Source organism: Pelophylax lessonae (assembly GCF_965119305.1).
Source record: "Pelophylax lessonae genome assembly, chromosome: 5".
Lineage (NCBI taxonomy): Eukaryota > Metazoa > Chordata > Amphibia > Anura > Ranidae > Pelophylax > Pelophylax lessonae.
In genome coordinates this window covers 558,211,920-558,229,228 of record NC_138772.1, presented here as the reverse complement: position 1 = coordinate 558,229,228, position 17,309 = coordinate 558,211,920, and the positions used below count along the sequence as shown (strand labels likewise).

At 46.2% G+C, this 17,309-nt stretch overlaps 1 protein-coding gene across 1 annotated transcript in view; it reads right to left on the bottom strand.

Moving 5' to 3' along the window:
- Window positions 1–452: 452 nt before the first annotated feature.
- The window catches only part of CSPG5 (chondroitin sulfate proteoglycan 5), a 117,139-nt gene continuing 100,282 nt past the window's right edge, over window positions 453–17,309 (bottom strand). Inside the window, exon 5 of the mRNA XM_082258533.1 lies at window positions 453–1,439. Coding sequence (XP_082114659.1) covers window positions 1,278–1,439 — 162 coding nt within the window. The 3' untranslated portion in view covers window positions 453–1,277. The remainder of the gene's footprint in view (window positions 1,440–17,309) is intronic.

Sequence of the window (17,309 nt, the reverse complement as noted above, 5' to 3'; positions counted from 1 at the left end):
AGTTTAGTTATACATAATTCGAGGAACCCTAGGGTGCCATGGACCCCTGGTTGAGAATGGCTGCTATACAGTGTTTTCAGCGAGAACACAGACTTAGTTATATGTTACTTTTCTGACACAGCTTTTACTTTTTATTTGTTTGTCTTCCATTATTTAATTTTTGTATTTCCTGTATAATGTCGTAAATTCCCTCTCTTTTGGTCATTTTATATCAGGGAATGTGGTTACCATGTTAGTCTAAGAACTGCTGGGATAAGCTTTGCTGACCCAACATAAGGTCTCCTGTTTGCAGTCAGGTCAGATCTGACCCAGACAAAAAGAATGCAGTCAATGTATCACTAGGATTGTCCCCATGTACATATACATTTATGAACTATATACAAAAAGAAGGCTTTCAAAATATTAGCACAAACCAAAAAGGTAATTAACATGAACAACGTATCCTTTTTAAAAAAAAAAGCTGTAAAAATACTAAAGTTTCCCTTTTAATGTTTTTTAGTCAGTTCCCCCAGTGTGACGCTTAAAATTCTCTGCTGGGGAAGAGGTGGAGGGAACAAACCTCTTCCCGTCCTTACCATGGGAAGCTTTTGTCTCATCCAGGTAGGACACTCAGCGTCAGTAACCAAAGGAACTATAGATTTATATATGAAAGTTACAAAAGAAGTGAAGTAAAAAATGAAACTTTAAAAAAGACAGCTAATAAATATAAGACTTTGACAAGAAAAAACACATCCAAAAACTAGGCAAGCAAATCCACAGTGGACTGACTGGACATCTGGGCAAACCAACGACTGAACAACAGGACCCCTAAGGAAATTGAGGAATGCTTTGTGGCCTCTGATTCACCAGGGTTAGTTACTGAATGTGAATTTGTATTGAACCTGCAGTTGACCTAAGCTGCTTTTGCATTCCCAATGACCTTTATAGAGAGAAAAGCAGTTCTGAATTGGCCGCACCTCCGATAAATGTTTCCTCTTTGCAGTGTTTACTCACAAGAGACATAATCTAGCTCTGCCCATACACTGTGCACCAGATGTGGTCTTTCATCACCTCCATAACAGGGGTTCATCTTTCTGCATATCTCTGTACAAAATACACCAAAGCATGCCAGGGAAAGGGGGCACATTAGAGGGGTGGTGTGGTAATGAGTCAAGAAACCCCTTTCAGTGCTGGAGGGGGCTGTGGTCTGTGGCACCACTTCCACCTCCAGCACTGGAGAAGTTCAGAGAAGATGGCACACACATCTTCCGCCAGGTTCCTCCGTCTAATCCTTTTCCTCATGTCAGGTTGTTAAGGACACAGTTGACATCCACAATGTCTGGATCCCCTTTGCTGCACTCGTGCTTGGGCGAGAGAGAGTTCTGAATGTTAAAGGGTTCTTCGTCCTTCAGGCAAGCCTTGGGGAGATCCTGGACTTTCTGAGGAGCGTTGGGGTCCTCCTGGAAGACAGAAGGTGACTGTGAGCTGGATAAAGAACTGAATGAAATGAGGGCCTGGTGTGGACCCATGGCCGTTCCCCAGAACCTGCTTGTCATGGGGATTTGTGGGTACGTAATATATGGGCCATGCTTAAAATGTAACTGATAGGCAAAATGTTTGTTTTTAGCTTTAGCTGAGAGGGTTTAGAATTCCTGTCAGGTTTTCATTGCTGTCCCGGCCCCCATAAGGAAAATGCACCCTCTCTATCTGTCCTGGTGACCATAAACATCAAGAGTGAAAGTGAAAGAAAATTCCAAATTTTGAGTTGTCACCAGAACAGGAATAGAAATCTTCCAATGGGGACAATAGTTCTGAGGACTACCAGGGATTTGCCTCAGTTTGGAGGCATTTCTTCTCACTTCCTGTTGTAGCAGGGACAGGAAGCGAAAGGAAATCTCCCCCAATGGGACACAGATGTAAATAAAACTGACAGGGGTTATAACCCTCCCTTACGCTATCAAACAAAAATGTTGGATTTAGTTCTACTTTAAGAAACAGCTATGGGAACCAGCCAGGAAGAAACAGTATTGCAATATTTAGTTATGTATATATTTTATTGTTATTGATTTGGAGTGAATAGTAAAATAGTCAATATAACACACACAACTGAATGAGCCACAGGAGTGACTCTGCCTTTCCCCCTTCCTCCTTCCCTTCCCTGCCTGGTAAGTCAGATAACTTCACAATTAGTTTCAATCAGTGAGAGACAGGCTGAAAGCAAACAGCTGTGTAACATTAAACTGAATATATCATGATTTTTGATCTTTTTTTTTTTTTTTTATACAAGGCTTAAAGCTTACAGGTTTTTTGATGTCCTATATTGATATTTAACTTATATTTTACGAATACATATTTATTTGAGGGCCCATGCAAAATACTTTGTGTGCAAACATGCTGGTCCAGTCCTGTGCACAGATGAGTGATGGGGATGGTCTATGCAAGCCTTTTTTTCTAGGACAGAGGTGGAGGGGTATGTCCTTGTTCTCTGAGTCATTCTGCAGAGTGTGTAATCTGATCTCCCTGCAGCCTTTAAAAAGCTGCTGATCTTGTTGAAAGATTGCCGTTTGCTGGTTGGCAAATATGAAACATCCAGAAGCAATTCTTAATATTTAGTAAATGGAAAAAATATTTTGTTTTAAAGAAAAAAGTTTACTAAAACAATATGAAGGCCGGTATTACCGACCGTTAATTTGCTAATAATAGATTTCCAAGGGGTATAGTTTTAAAAAACAGGTCCAATCGATTTCCATCCCATGACTAAATGATATTTTACGATTTGAAAAACAGCAAATGTGCAAAAAATGTTCAGTGCTGGAAAATTAAACATTGGCCATACTACAGATACAGTGAATGTCACTGGAATTGAATGGTTTATATAAGAATGGGAAATCTAAATGTTGTGAAAATGGAAAAGTGATTTTATATTTCAAATGAATCCGGCCAGCAAATAAGCTTCAGAAATACGGCAAATCCTTCAATGAGTCCCTGGCAGCAAATCAGCTTGCTGCTTTATATACTGTGTATATATATATATATTTACCTGCACCAATCAGCCATAACATTATGACCACCCACTATAACCCCTCAAGGCATGGACTCCACTAGACCTCTGAAGGTACGCTACGTTATCTGGCACCAAACCCTCACTAGCAGATCCTATAAGTCCTGTAAGGTAAGTGGTGAGGCCTCCATGGATCAGACTTCAGCATATACCACAGATGCTCAATAGGATTGAGATCTGGAGAATATGGAGGCCAAGCCAACACTTCAAACTCATCGTTTTGTTACTCAAATCATTCTTGAATTCATCAGACCAGGCCACCTTCTTCCATTGCTTTGTGTCCAGTTTTGATGCTCATTATAGGTGCCTTTAGCTGTGGATATGGGTCAGCATAGACACCCTGACCGGTCTGCGGCTAAGCAGCCCCATACACAACAAACTGCGATGCTCTGTGTGTTCTGACACCTTTCTGTCAGAACCAACATTACCTATATCAGTAATTTGAGCTCCAGTAGCTCCTCTATTGGATTGGACTACATGGGCCAGACTTCCCTCCCCACCTCCATCAATGAGCCTTCCCTCCCCATCTCCATCAATGAGCCTTCCCTCCCCATCTCCATCAATGAGCCTTCCCTCCTCATCTCCATCAATGAGCCTTCCCTCCCCATCTCCATCAATGAGCCTTCCCTCCCCATCTCCATCAATGAGCCTTCCCTCCCCATCTCCATCAATGTGCCTTCCCTCCCCATCTCCATCAATGTGCCTCCCCTCCCCATCTCCATCAATGAGCCTTCCCTCCTCATCTCCATCAATGAGCCTTCCCTCCCCATCTCCATCAATGAGCCTTCCCTCCCCATCTCCATCAATGAGCCTTCCCTCCCCATCTCCATCAATGAGCCTTCCCTCCCCATCTCCATCAATGTGCCTCCCCTCCCCATCTCCATCAATGTGCCTCCCCTCCCCATCTCCATCAATGTGCCTCCCCTCCCCATCTCCATCAATGTGCCTCCCCTCCCCATCTCCATCAATGAGCCTCCCCTCCCCACCTCCATCAAGGAGCCTACCCCCTCCACCTCCATCAACGAGCCTTCCCTCCCCATCTCCATCAATGTGCCTCCCCTCCCCACCTCCATCAAGGATCCTACCCCATCCACCTCCATCAATGAGCCTCCCCTCCCCACCTCCATCAATTAACCTTGGCCACCCCATCTCCATCAATGAGCCTTCCCTCCCCATCTTTATAAAATAGCCTTCCCTCCCCACCTCCATCAATGAGCCTTGGCCAACCCGCCTCCATTAATGAGCCTTCCCTCTCACCTCCATCAATGAGTCCCCCCCCCCACCTCCATCAATGAGCCTTCCCTTCCTACCTCCATCAATGAGCTTTCCCTCCCCCACCTCCATCAATGTGCCTTTCCCCACCTTCTACAATGAGCCTTCCCTCACACCTCCATCAATGAGCCTTTCCCCACCCACCTCCATCAATGAGCCTTCCCTCCCCCACCTCAATTAATGAACCTACCCTATCCACCTTCATCAATTAGCCTTCCCTCCCCACTTCCATCAATGAGCCTTCCCTCCCCATCTCCATCAATGAGCCTTCCCTCCCCACCTCCATCAATAAACAATTTATTCCTCACACAGAAAATGGAATTTTATATTTTTAGGTACCTTTTGATAAAAAAATAATTCTGGCTTCAAAGTGAAGCACAAGGTCATTTCAAATAACGGCGAGGGACGGGGTGGCTTTGTAATATTTATACGTGTGATTCCATCCGTTCAGTCTTTCTTTGGAATGATCCGGATTGTAATCCGACCGAGAGATGTCCGCCGAGCTTTTATCACGGCGGCTGGCCAGGTGGAGGACGGCCGGCGGCTTTTCTTTTCCAGGTACTTTTGATCATTATAAAGGAAACTGAATCTCCTGAACCCTGTTTCACTAGCTGGCGTTGTGCGGTCCCGTCCTACCATCCGCCAACGTGACCGAAAACAGAACTTCTGATCATCTTTTCCAGCAATTTACTAACAGTACCACCTGTGTATGTATACAGTATACAGTATATAGAGCTTCCATCTGACCTCCTGCCTGCCCTTTAGTCTTGCATTTATTAAATGCAATTATTTTCTTTAAAAATTCTACAAACAATCCCCCATAATGACAACGTGAAAGAAGTTTGTTTGTAATCTTTAAAATGTATTAAAGATATAAAACGAAAAAAAATCCCATGTACATAAGTATTCATACCCTTTGCCATGACTCTCAGAATTGAGCTCAGGTGCATCCTGTTTTCACTGATCATCCTTGAGATGTTTCTACAACTTGATTGGAGTCCACCTGTGGTAAATTCAGTTGATTGGACATGATTTGGAAAGGCACACACCTGTCTATATAAGGTCCCGCAGGTAACAGTGCATGCCAGAGCACAAACCAACCATGAAGTCCAAGGAATTGTCTGTAGACCTCGGAGACAGGATTGTATGGAGGCACAGATCGGGGGAAGGGTACAGAAACATTTCTGCAGCATTGAAGGTCCCAATGAGCACAGTGGCCTCCGTCATCCATAAATGGAAGAAGTTTGGAACCACCAGGACTCTTCTTAGAGCGGGCCACCCGGCCCAACTGAGCGATCGGGGGAGGGGGGCCTTAGTCAGGGAGGTGACCAAGAACCCGATGGTCACTCTGACAGAGCTCCAGCATTTCTGTGGAGAGAGGAGAACCTTGCAGAAGAACAACCATCTCTGCAGCACTCCACCAATCAGGCCTGTATGGGTGTGGCCAGACGGAAGCCACTCCTCAGTAAAAGTCACATGACAGCCCGCCTGGAGTTTGCCAAAAGTCACCTGAAGGACTCTGAGACCATGAGAAACAAAATTCTCTGCTCTAATGAAACAAAGATTGAACTCTTTGGCCTGAATGGGAAGTGTCATGTCTGGAGGAAACCAGGCACCGCTCATCACCTGGCCAATACCATCCCTACAGTGAAGCATGGTGGTGGCAGCATCATGCTGTGGGGTGTTTTTCAGCGGCAGGAACTGGGAGACTAGTCAGGATAGAGGGAAAGATGAATGCAGCAATGTACAGAGACATCCTAGATGAAAACCTGCTCCAGAGCGCTCTGGACCTCAGACTGGGGTGAAGGTTCATCTTCCAACAGGACAACGACCCTAAGCACACAGCCAAGATAACAAAGGAGTGTCTATGGGACAACTCTGTGAATGTCCTTGAGTGGCCCAGCCAGAGCCCAGACTTGAACCTGATTGAACATCTCTGGAGAGATCTGAAAATGGCTGCGCACCGACCCTCCCCCATCCAACCTGATGGAGCTTGAGAGGTCCTGCAAAGAAAAATGAATGGAAGAAACTTCCCAAAAATAGGAGGGCCAAGCTTGTAGCATCATACTCAGAAATACTGGAGGCTGGAATTGGTGCCAAAGGAGATTCACCAAAGTATTGAGCAAAGGGTGTGAATACTTATGTACATGGCAGAGGGTGTGAATACTTATGTACATGGCAGAGGGTGTGAATACTTATGTACATGGCAGAGGGTGTGAATACTTATGTACATGGGAGCTTTTTCCTTTTTTATTTTTAATACATTTGTAAAGATTTCAAACAAACTTCTCTCACGTTGTCATTATGGGGGATTGTTTGTAGAATTTTGAGGAAAATAATGAATTTATTCCATTTTGGAATAAGGCTGTAACATAACAAAATGTGGAAGAAGTGAAGCGCTGTGAGAACTTTCCGGATGTACGGTATATACAGTATATAGAGAGCTTAAATCTATAAGCCAAGACTGGGACTTACTGTAACTGCCACTCCTACTTGACAGCTTGGCCTGCTAAAGGATGTGGAAAAATAACAGATCTACTGGTGGGATCAACTGGCAATAATGGGTCAACTGGTGGGATCAACAGTGGGGACAAATGGGGGACTCAAAACTCAAAACCTGCTGTGCTAATCCGAGTTTATAGTGTAAATAAATAATAAAATGAATGAACAAAACTATGGTGGAAACAAATAAATAAAAAAATACATTGTTGTATCAATGACCAATCCAATATTGCAACAGTTCTATGCTGCATTACAAAATGCAATTAAAGATACCATTGTGTTTTTTTTTTATTTGTATATATTATATATACTTTGTTTCAATGGCAAAGACAATATTGCAACAAGTATATGCTGCATAAAAATGCAAATATAAAAAAAAATTTACTTTTAATTTGTATTTTTTTTTTTTGATTTGTATACTACATATACTTCATTTCAATGACCAATTATATCCTTTATAAAAAGGCAATTCAAAATAAAATTGTACTTTTAATTTTAATTTTTAAATGTTATATACAACTTGTTTCAAAGAGACTAAGCCAATATTGCAACTGTTTATAAAAAATTAAATTAAAAATATATAAAAAAGTAAAATACATTTTATTTTTATATGGTATATTAATGTTGCAATATTGGCTGATATATATTTTGTATAAAAATGCAATTAAAAATAAAACTATAATTTTTGTTTTTATTTTTATACATTATATACACTTTGTTCTGCGGAGATTAAATATTGCAGCATTTTAGTAAATGAACAAAACTATGGTGGAAACAAATAAATAAACATATACTTTGTTATATCAATGACCAAGCCAATATTGCAAAGGTTCTATGCTGCATTTCAAAATGCAATGAAATATATAACTGTATTTTACAATTTCTTTTTTATTTGTATATATTAAATATACTTTGTTTCAATGACCAAGTCAATATTGCAACTCTTTTATGCTGCATTAAAATGCAAACATAAATAACATTTTACTTTTAATTCCTATTTTGTTTTTATTTGTTTACATTATATATACTTTGTTTCAATTATCAATTTTGCAACAATTATATCCTGTATAAAAAGGCAATTAAAAATAAAATTGTATTTTTTAATTGTAATTTTTAAATATTATATAGGATTTGTTTTGAAGGGACTAAGCCAATACGACAAAGATTCATAAAAATGAAATAAAAAATATAAACAAAATTAAAATTAAAGTTTATTTATATATGGTATATAAATGTTGCAATATTGGCTAATAAATATACTGTATAAAAATGCAATTAAAAAAAACTATAATTTTTATTTTTATACATTTGTTATGTAGAGAATAAATATTGCAGCATTTTATACTTATAAAAATAAAATAAATAATAAAAAAAATTAAATTAAAAATACAAAACTAAAATGAAATGTTATTTTTATACAGTATATATTGGAATATATATATATATATATATATATATATATATATATATATGTATATATATATATATATATATATATAATAAAAATTACAAATACAATTTTATTTTTAATTGCATTTTTATACAATACATATATATATATATATATATATATTTATATGTTGTAAATTTACGTATGTACAGTAGATATATATTTTTTGGGTTAAATAAGTAAGTACATGAATAAAAAAATAATAAACAAAACACTTAAATAATCAGTTTTATTTTTAAATATATTTTTAGACAGTATCTAAATGTTTGATTTTGCCACCTAAGCCTACTTAAAAAGGGGGTGATATTAATAAAGGAGTGGTGACTGATCTGCTTTGCTGCAGAATGACAAGCAAATCCAGAAGGGGGGGGGGGGGGGTAATACACTAATCTGAATTTTAGGGTGCTTATAGTTCTGATCGCTTGGAGATGGGGGGGGGGGGGTGCTGGGAGTGCTTTTCCTCACATATTACCCAATGCAGCCTTTAGATTGTGCAATCAGCCAGGAAATTCCAGCTGGCAGAGCCAGTGAGGACAGGTCATTGGGGACAGGCCTGCTGGGGACAGACCATTGAGGACAGGCCTGCTGGGGACAGGCCTGCTGGGAACAGGCCATTGGGGACAGGCCTGCTGGGAACAGGCCATTGGGGACAGGCCTGCTGGGGAAAGGCCATTGGGGACAGGCCTGCTGGGGAAAGGCCATTGGGGACAGGCCTGCTGGGGACAGGCAATTGGGGACAGGCCTGCTGGGGAAAGGCCATTGGGGACAGGCCTGCTGGGGAAAGGCCATTGGGAAAGGCATGCCGGGGACAGCAGAGTAAAGAAGCCAATAAAAAGTTACATCCTCCTAGGCATGTTATTGGCGCTCCTATTTGTATTTCTTAGAAAAACTTCATTTATTATACCAGTAAGAGCCAACCTGACCTTATTCTACCTAAGAGCAGCCAATCAGAGAGCAGCATTGTTAGTATTGGATTGATGGGTGCGGCGCATGCTTCTCCCCCCACCGCCTGTGCCTGCTGCTGACAGACCCCCCACCACCTGTGCCAGCAGCGGACAGACCCCCCCACCGCCTTGCCTGCTGCGGACAGACCCCCCCCCACCACCTGTGCCTGCTGCAGACAGACCCCCCCACCACCTGTGCCTGCTGCAGATAGACCCCCCCCACCACCTGTGCCAGCTGCAGACAGACCCCCCCACCACCTGTGCCTGCTGCAGACAGACCCCCCCCACCACCTGTGCCTGCTGCAGACAGACCCCCCCACCGCCTGTGCCTGCTGTAGACAGACACCCCCACCGCCTGTGCCAGCAGCGGACAGACCCCCCCACCGCCTGTGCCTGCTGCAGACAGACCCCCCCACCACCTGTGCCTGCAGCGGACAGACCCCCCCCCCCACCACCTGTGCCTGCTGCGGAAGGCCCCTCCCCCACACCGCCTTTGCCTGCTGCAGACAGACCCCCCCACCACCTGTGCCTGCAGCGGACAGACCCCCCCCCCACCACCTGTGCCTGCTGCGGAAGGCCCCTCCCCCACACCGCCTTTGCCTGCTGCAGACAGACCCCCCCACCACCTGTGCCTGCAGCGGACAGACCCCCCCCCACGACCTGTGCCTGCAGCAGACAGACCCCCCCCCACCGCCTGTGCTTGCTGCAGACAGACCCCCCACCACCACCTGTGTCTGCTGCGGACAGACCCTCCCCCCCACCACCTGTGTCTGCTGCGGACAGACCCCCCCCTCCACTGCCTATGCCTGCTGCAGACAGACCCCCCACCACCACCTGTGCCTGCTGCGGATAGACCCCCCCACCACCTGTGCCTGCAGTGGACAGACCCCCCCACCACCTGTGCCTGCTGCGGACAGACCCTCCCCCCCCACCGCCTGTGCCTGCTGCGGACAGACACCCCCACACCGCCTGTGCCTGCTGCGCACAGACCCCCCCACACCGCCTGTGCCTGCTGCGGACAGACCCCCCCACACCGCCTGTGCCTGCTGCGGACAGACCCCCCCACCGCCTGTGCTGGCTGCAGACAGACCCCCCCCACCGCCTGTGCCTGCTGCTGACAGACCCCCCCACCGCCTGTGCCTGCTGCAGACAGACCCCCCACCACCACCTGTGTCTGCTGCGGACAGACCCTCCCCCCCACCACCTGTGTCTGCTGCGGACAGACCCCCCCCTCCACTGCCTATGCCTGCTGCAGACAGACCCCCCACCACCACCTGTGCCTGCTGCGGATAGACCCCCCCACCACCTGTGCCTGCAGTGGACAGACCCCCCCACCACCTGTGCCTGCTGCGGACAGACCCTCCCCCCCCACCGCCTGTGCCTGCTGCGGACAGACACCCCCACACCGCCTGTGCCTGCTGCGCACAGACCCCCCCACACCGCCTGTGCCTGCTGCGGACAGACCCCCCCACACCGCCTGTGCCTGCTGCGGACAGACCCCCCCACCGCCTGTGCTGGCTGCAGACAGACCCCCCCCACCGCCTGTGCCTGCTGCTGACAGACCCCCCCACCGCCTGTGCCTGCTGCAGACAGACCCCCCCACCACCTGTGCCTGCTGCGGACAGATCCCCCCCCACCGCCTGTGCCTGCTGCGGAGAACTGGCATACGCCATTCTGGTGATAGCGCAAATGACATAAAGAAGGCGGGGCTAAGTATTTCTCTGTATAAGATTTGTTGTACTTACAGTTCCGTTCTCTTTGATTTTATATTTTCCGGACAGATACGGAAATTACTGCATTCAATGAGAGAGAAAAAAGTGTGAATATCGACACCGAGTCTAAAAGGGGCGTGGTCTAAACTAAGCCAGAAAAAAATCAATATGTAGGGAGGCGGGGTCAGCCAAGCATAGAGGAGGAGAAAATAATCATAGGACTAGAAGAAGGAGCAGAGTCCTCCAGCAGTGCAGAGTATTTCAGGAGAGGAGAGTTATAGAGAAAGGAGCAGAGTCCTCCAGCAGAGCAGAGTATTTAAGGAGAGGAGAGTTATAGGGGAAAGGAGAGGAGAGTTATAGAGGAAGGAGCAGAGTCCTCCAGCAGTGCAGAGTATTTAAGGAGAGGAGAGTTATAGAGAAAGGAGAAGAGTCCTCCAGCAGAGCAGAGTATCTCAGGAGAGGAGAGTTATAGAGGAGGGAGCAGAGTCCTCCAGCAGTGCAGAGTATCTCAGGAGAGGAGAGTTATAGAGGAAGGAGCAGAGTCCTCCAGCAGTGCAGAGTATTTCAGGAGAGGAGAGTTATAGAGGAAGGAGCAGAGTCCTCCCGCAGTGCAGAGTATTTCAGGAGAGGAGAGTTATAGAGGAAGGAGCAGAGTCCTCCAGCAGTGCAGAGTATCTCAGGAGAGGAGAGTTATAGAGGAAGGAGCAGAGTCCTCCAGCAGAGCAGAGTATTTCAGGAGAGGAGAGTTATAGAGGAAGGAGCAGAGTCCTCCAGCAGTGCAGAGTATTTCAGGAGAGGAGAGTTATAGAGGAAGGAGCAGAGTCCTCCAGCAGAGCAGAGTATTTAACCACTTGCCGACCGCCGCACGCCGATCTACGTCGGCGGTCAGCCCCTCACAGGCAAAGTGACGTAGGTCTACGTCGCTCGCCTGTGAGGGTTTAGGGAGCGAGCGCGCGCCGCCGGAGGCGCGCTCCCGCTCCCGCGTGGTCACGGACCCCCCCGCGCGTGTGACCGGCGGACCCGATCGCCGCCGGCCACTCTGCGATCGGCGGGGGAGAGGGAGAAAGTCAGGCAGCTTGTGTAAACAAGCTGCCTGTCATTCTCCTCTCTGTATGAGAGATGATCACATGGATCTACTATGTAGATCCATTGATCACTCTGCATACAGTTGAAGCCACAGCCAATCACAGTTAGAATCATGCCCCTAGGGACACACACAGCCCCTCCCTCTCAAATAAAGTTAACCCCTTCACTACCAGTGTAATTTTGCAGTAACAGTGCATATGTATAGCACTGATTACTGTAGTAATGTCACTGGTAACCCCAAAAGTGTCAAAAATGTCAGTCAAGGGTCCGATCTGTCCGCCGCAATGTCGCAGTACCGCAAAAAAATTCGCAGATCGCCGCCATTACGCGTTAAAAAAAAAAACAACAAAAATGACAAAAATCTTTCCCTTAGTCAGTAAACACGATAACTTTTGCGCAAACCAATCAAAATACGCTTTTTGCGATTTTTTTTACCAAACATAGGTAGCATAAAACAAATTGGCCGAAAATATTAAAAAATTTTGATTTTTACATTTTTTTTTGGGGGAATTTCATATAAAAAAAAGGGAAAAATATTGCTATTTTTGCAAAATTTACGCTCTTTTTTTGTTTATAGCGCGTGATCAAAAAATCGCACAGGTGATCAAATACCGCCAAAAGAAAGCTCTGTTTGTGGGAAAAAAAGGACGCCAAATTCGTTTAGGTACAGCGTCGCACGACCGCGCAATTGTCCGTTAAAGTCACGCAGTGCCGAATCGCAAAATACCCTCTGGTCGTTTAGCAGCCAAATCCTCCGGGGCTTAAGTGGTTAAGGAGAGGAGAGTTATAGGGGAAAGGAGAGGAGAGTTATAGAGGAAGGAGCAGAGTCCTCCAGCAGAGCAGAATATTTCAGGAGAGGAGAGTTATAGAGGAAGGAGCAGAGTCCTCCAGCAGAGCAGAATATTTCAGGAGAGGAGAGTTATAGAGGAAGGAGCAGAGTCCTCCAGCAGAGCAGAGTATTTCAGGAGAGGAGAGTTATAGAGGAAGGAGCAGAGTCCTCCAGCAGAGCAGAGTATTTAAGGAGAGGAGAGTTATAGGGGAAAGGAGAGGAGAGTTATAGAGGAAGGAGCAGAGTCCTCCAGCAGTGCAGAGTATCTCAGGAGAGGAGAGTTATAGAGGAAGGAGCAGAGTCCTCCAGCAGAGCAGAATATTTCAGGAGAGGAGAGTTATAGAGGAAGGAGCAGAGTCCTCCAGCAGAGCAGAATATTTCAGGAGAGGAGAGTTATAGAGGAAGGAGCAGAGTCCTCCAGCAGCGCAGAGTATTTCAGGAGAGGAGAGTTATAGAGGAAGGAGCAGAGTCCTCCAGCAGAGCAGAATATTTCAGGAGAGGAGAGTTATAGAGGAAGGAGCAGAGTCCTCCAGCAGCGCAGAGTATTTCAGGAGAGGAGAGTTATAGAGGAAGGAGCAGAGTCCTCCAGCAGAGCAGAATATTTCAGGAGAGGAGAGTTATAGAGGAAGGAGCAGAGTCCTCCAGCAGAGCAGAGTATTTCAGGAGAGGAGAGTTATAGAGGAAGGAGCAGAGTCCTCCAGCAGAGCAGAGTATTTAAGGAGAGGAGAGTTATAGGGGAAAGGAGAGGAGAGTTATAGAGGAAGGAGCAGAGTCCTCCAGCAGTGCAGAGTATCTCAGGAGAGGAGAGTTATAGAGGAAGGAGCAGAGTCCTCCAGCAGAGCAGAATATTTCAGGAGAGGAGAGTTATAGAGGAAGGAGCAGAGTCCTCCAGCAGAGCAGAATATTTCAGGAGAGGAGAGTTATAGAGGAAGGAGCAGAGTCCTCCAGCAGCGCAGAGTATTTCAGGAGAGGAGAGTTATAGAGGAAGGAGCAGAGTCCTCCAGCAGAGCAGAATATTTCAGGAGAGGAGAGTTATAGAGGAAGGAGCAGAGTCCTCCAGCAGAGCAGAGTATTTCAGGAGAGGAGAGTTATAGAGGAAGGAGCAGAGTCCTCCAGCAGGGCAGAATATTTCAGGAGAGGAGAGTTATAGAGGAAGGAGCAGAGTCCTCCAGCAGTGCAGAGTATTTCAGGAGAGGAGAGTTATTGAGGAAGGAGCAGAGTCCTCCAGCAGTGCAGAGTATTTCAGGAGAGGAGAGTTATAGAGGAAGGAGCAGAGTCCTCCAGCAGAGCAGAGTATTTCAGGAGAGGAGAGTTATAGAGGAAGGAGCAGAGTCCTCCAGCAGTGCAGGTACGTGATTGGAAATGGCGGTAGCCAATCAGGAGGTCAGGCGGATTCAATGTCCATGGGGACCCACTGATCGTTGCTGAGAGAGGCAGAATGGAGGTCTGTTAGAGAGGAAGATTGAGATCTTCTGTTTCTGCTAAGTAGGAACACGGATCTCTGCTTACCCACAGTACAAGTCCCTCCCACACAGTTAGAAAGCACCCCCTAGCTACACATTTAACCCTTTGATCGCCCCTGATGTTAACCCCTTCCCTGCTAGTGTCATTAGCACAGTGACAGTGCATATTTTTAGCACTGATTACTGTATTAGTGTTACTGGTCCCCAAAAAAGTGTCAGTTAGGGGCCCGATTTGTCCGCCGCAATGTCGCAGTCCCGCTATGAGTCGCTGATCGCCGCCATTACTAGCAATAAATAAATAAAATAATAAATAAAAATTCCATAAATCTACTTTTGTGCAGAATAAAAAGAAGAGGAAAGCGGGACTTTCCCGGTGTTGACTCCCCCATTCAGTGACATTCAGGATTCATCAATTATAAAATCTGTTACTTTATTCATCTCAGATAAAAATTTTGCGCCAAAATTCACAAATAAAATCACTACAAAAAGTTATTGCACAAAATAATAAACAATCCAAGAATGTCGCCCCCCTCCCTACAGATCTGCTATTGATACATTATGACCGGTGTACAAAGGAGGGTATCTAACTCGTTCAGACGCGTTTCGCCTGTCTGGCTTCCTCAGGGGTATTTTGTAAAGAGGGTTCAGATAGGTGAAATGTTAGATTGTAGTCTCAGAGGGAGTTATGGGCATTCACCTCGACTGGGCAGGTGATCTACCAATATTCCAAAAAGAGAGGATAAAAGGAGAGGGAGGGGCAAGGCGGTGTGCGTCCACATCCAAGAGAGGGAAAAAATCCACCCAATATCAGGTATCCGATCCAATCAGGGGAGGGAAGAGAGAAGGTGCCCAACCTATCAAAGATAATCTCAGTCCCAATGGCCTCAGTTCCAGTGGCCTCAGTCCCAATGGCCTCAGTCCCAGTGGCCTCAGTCCCAATGGCCTCAGTCCCAGTGGCCTCAGTCCCAGTGGCCTCAGTTCCAATGGCCTCAGTCCCAGTGGCCTCAGTCCCAATGGCCTCAGTCCCAGTGGTCTCAGTCCCAGTGGCCTCAGTTCCAGTGGCCTCAGTTCCAGTGGCCTCAGTTCCAATGGCCTCAGTCCCAATGGCCTCAGTTCCAATGGCCTCAGTCCCAATGGCCTCAGTTCCAATGGCCTCAGTTCCAATGGCCTCAGTTCCAATGGCCTCAGTCCCAATGGCCTCAGTCCCAGTGGCCTCAGTCCCAGTGGCCTCAGTTCCAATGGCCTCAGTTCCAATGGCCTCAGTCCCAATGGCCTCAGTTCCAATGGCCTCAGTCCCAATGGCCTCAGTTCCAATGGCCTCAGTTCCAATGGCCTCAGTCCCAATGGCCTCAGTCCCAATGGCCTCAGTTCCAATGGCCTCAGTCCCAATGGTTCTTGTCATCCGGGTTAGGGGTCATAATGGTCATAGGGGATCCAGGGGAGGATCTATGCTTTGGTGTCCGGAACAAGCTGCCGTATTGAAAGGCACTTTTTGGATTCAATATTGCTATTGGGGTGAGCCTTGGCATTTTGCATTTTGACCTCTAACCCGGGTGACAAGAACCATTCCAACTGGGGTGGCGGGAGAGGTGCCCCCCCCTCCCCCTCCTGCCACTTCCCAGTCGTTTTCCCCGCTTACTGGAGCCGTAGGTAGTAGGGAAAACAATCCCCTCCTAGGCAGGAAGTTTAGTGAGGGCAAGCTGGCCCCCCACTTCACTCTATGGCCTTGGAGGATCGGAGTGACGTCATACGTCGCTTCCTCCCAATGGCCTTAAAGGGCCCATTTTTCATGATGAAAAAATATGACATTTTTTTTTTTTTTTTGCTTTTTATTGTAGATGTGAGGTGTTAGGACTATGTGACCCCCAAATCTCACATTAAAGAGGACCTGTCCTGCTTATTTCTATTATGAGGGATATTTACATTTCTTGTAATAGGGATAAAAGTGATCAAAATGTTTTTTTCAAAGGGACAGTGTAAAAATAAAAAAATAATGGTAAAATAAATAAGAAAAAATTGAAAGCGCCCCCGTCTATCGTAGCTCGCGCACAGAGGTGAATGCATACGTAAGTCACGCCCACATATGTAAACGATGTTCAAACCACACATGTGAGGTATCGCCGCGATCGTTAGAGTGAGAGCAATAATTCTATCGCTAGACCTCCTCTGCAACTCTAAACTGGTAACCTGTAGAAATTTTTAAAACGTCGCTTATGAAGATTTTTAAGTACCAAATTTTGTGTCCAATGCACGAGCGTGCGCAATTTTGAAGCATGACATGTTGGGTATCTATTTATTTGGCGTAACATCGTCTTTCACATTGTAGAAAAAAATTGGGCTAACTTTACTGTTTTCTTATTTTTCAAAAAAAGTGTATTTTTTCCCCAAAAAAATTGCGCTTGTAAGACCGCTGGGCAAATACAGTGTGATTGCAACAACCGCTATTTTATTCTCCAGGGTCTCTGCCAAAAAAATAAAAAATAATAATTACCGTATTTATCGGCGTATAACACGCACTTTTTCCTCCTAAAAATGGAGGAAAAAGTAGCAGTGCGTGTTATACGCTTATATAAAAAAAAAAGTCCAGAAAGCAGCACCGAGAGGTAGAAGGGGGCGGGCGGCGCCGAGGAGAAGGAAGGACGCGCTGTCATCGGAAGTCCCGCCTCCTATGCCAACGTCAATCATAGGCGGCGGGACTTCCGATGACAGCGCGTCCTTCCTTCTACCTCTCGGCGCTGCTTTCTGGACATTTTTAAAAGTGATTTGTATAGTGGCACTGGCGCTGGCTAGGCTGCAATTATGGGCGCTGGCGAGGCTGCATGTATGGGCACTGCGCTGGTGAGGCTGCAATTATGGGCACTGGCGCTGGCGAGGCTGCATGTATGGGCACTGGCGCTGGCGAGGCTGCAATTATGGGCACTGGCGCTGGCGAGGCTGCATGTATGGGCACTGCGCTGGCGAGGCTGCAATTATGGGCACTGGCGCTGGTGAGGCTGCAATTATGGGCACTG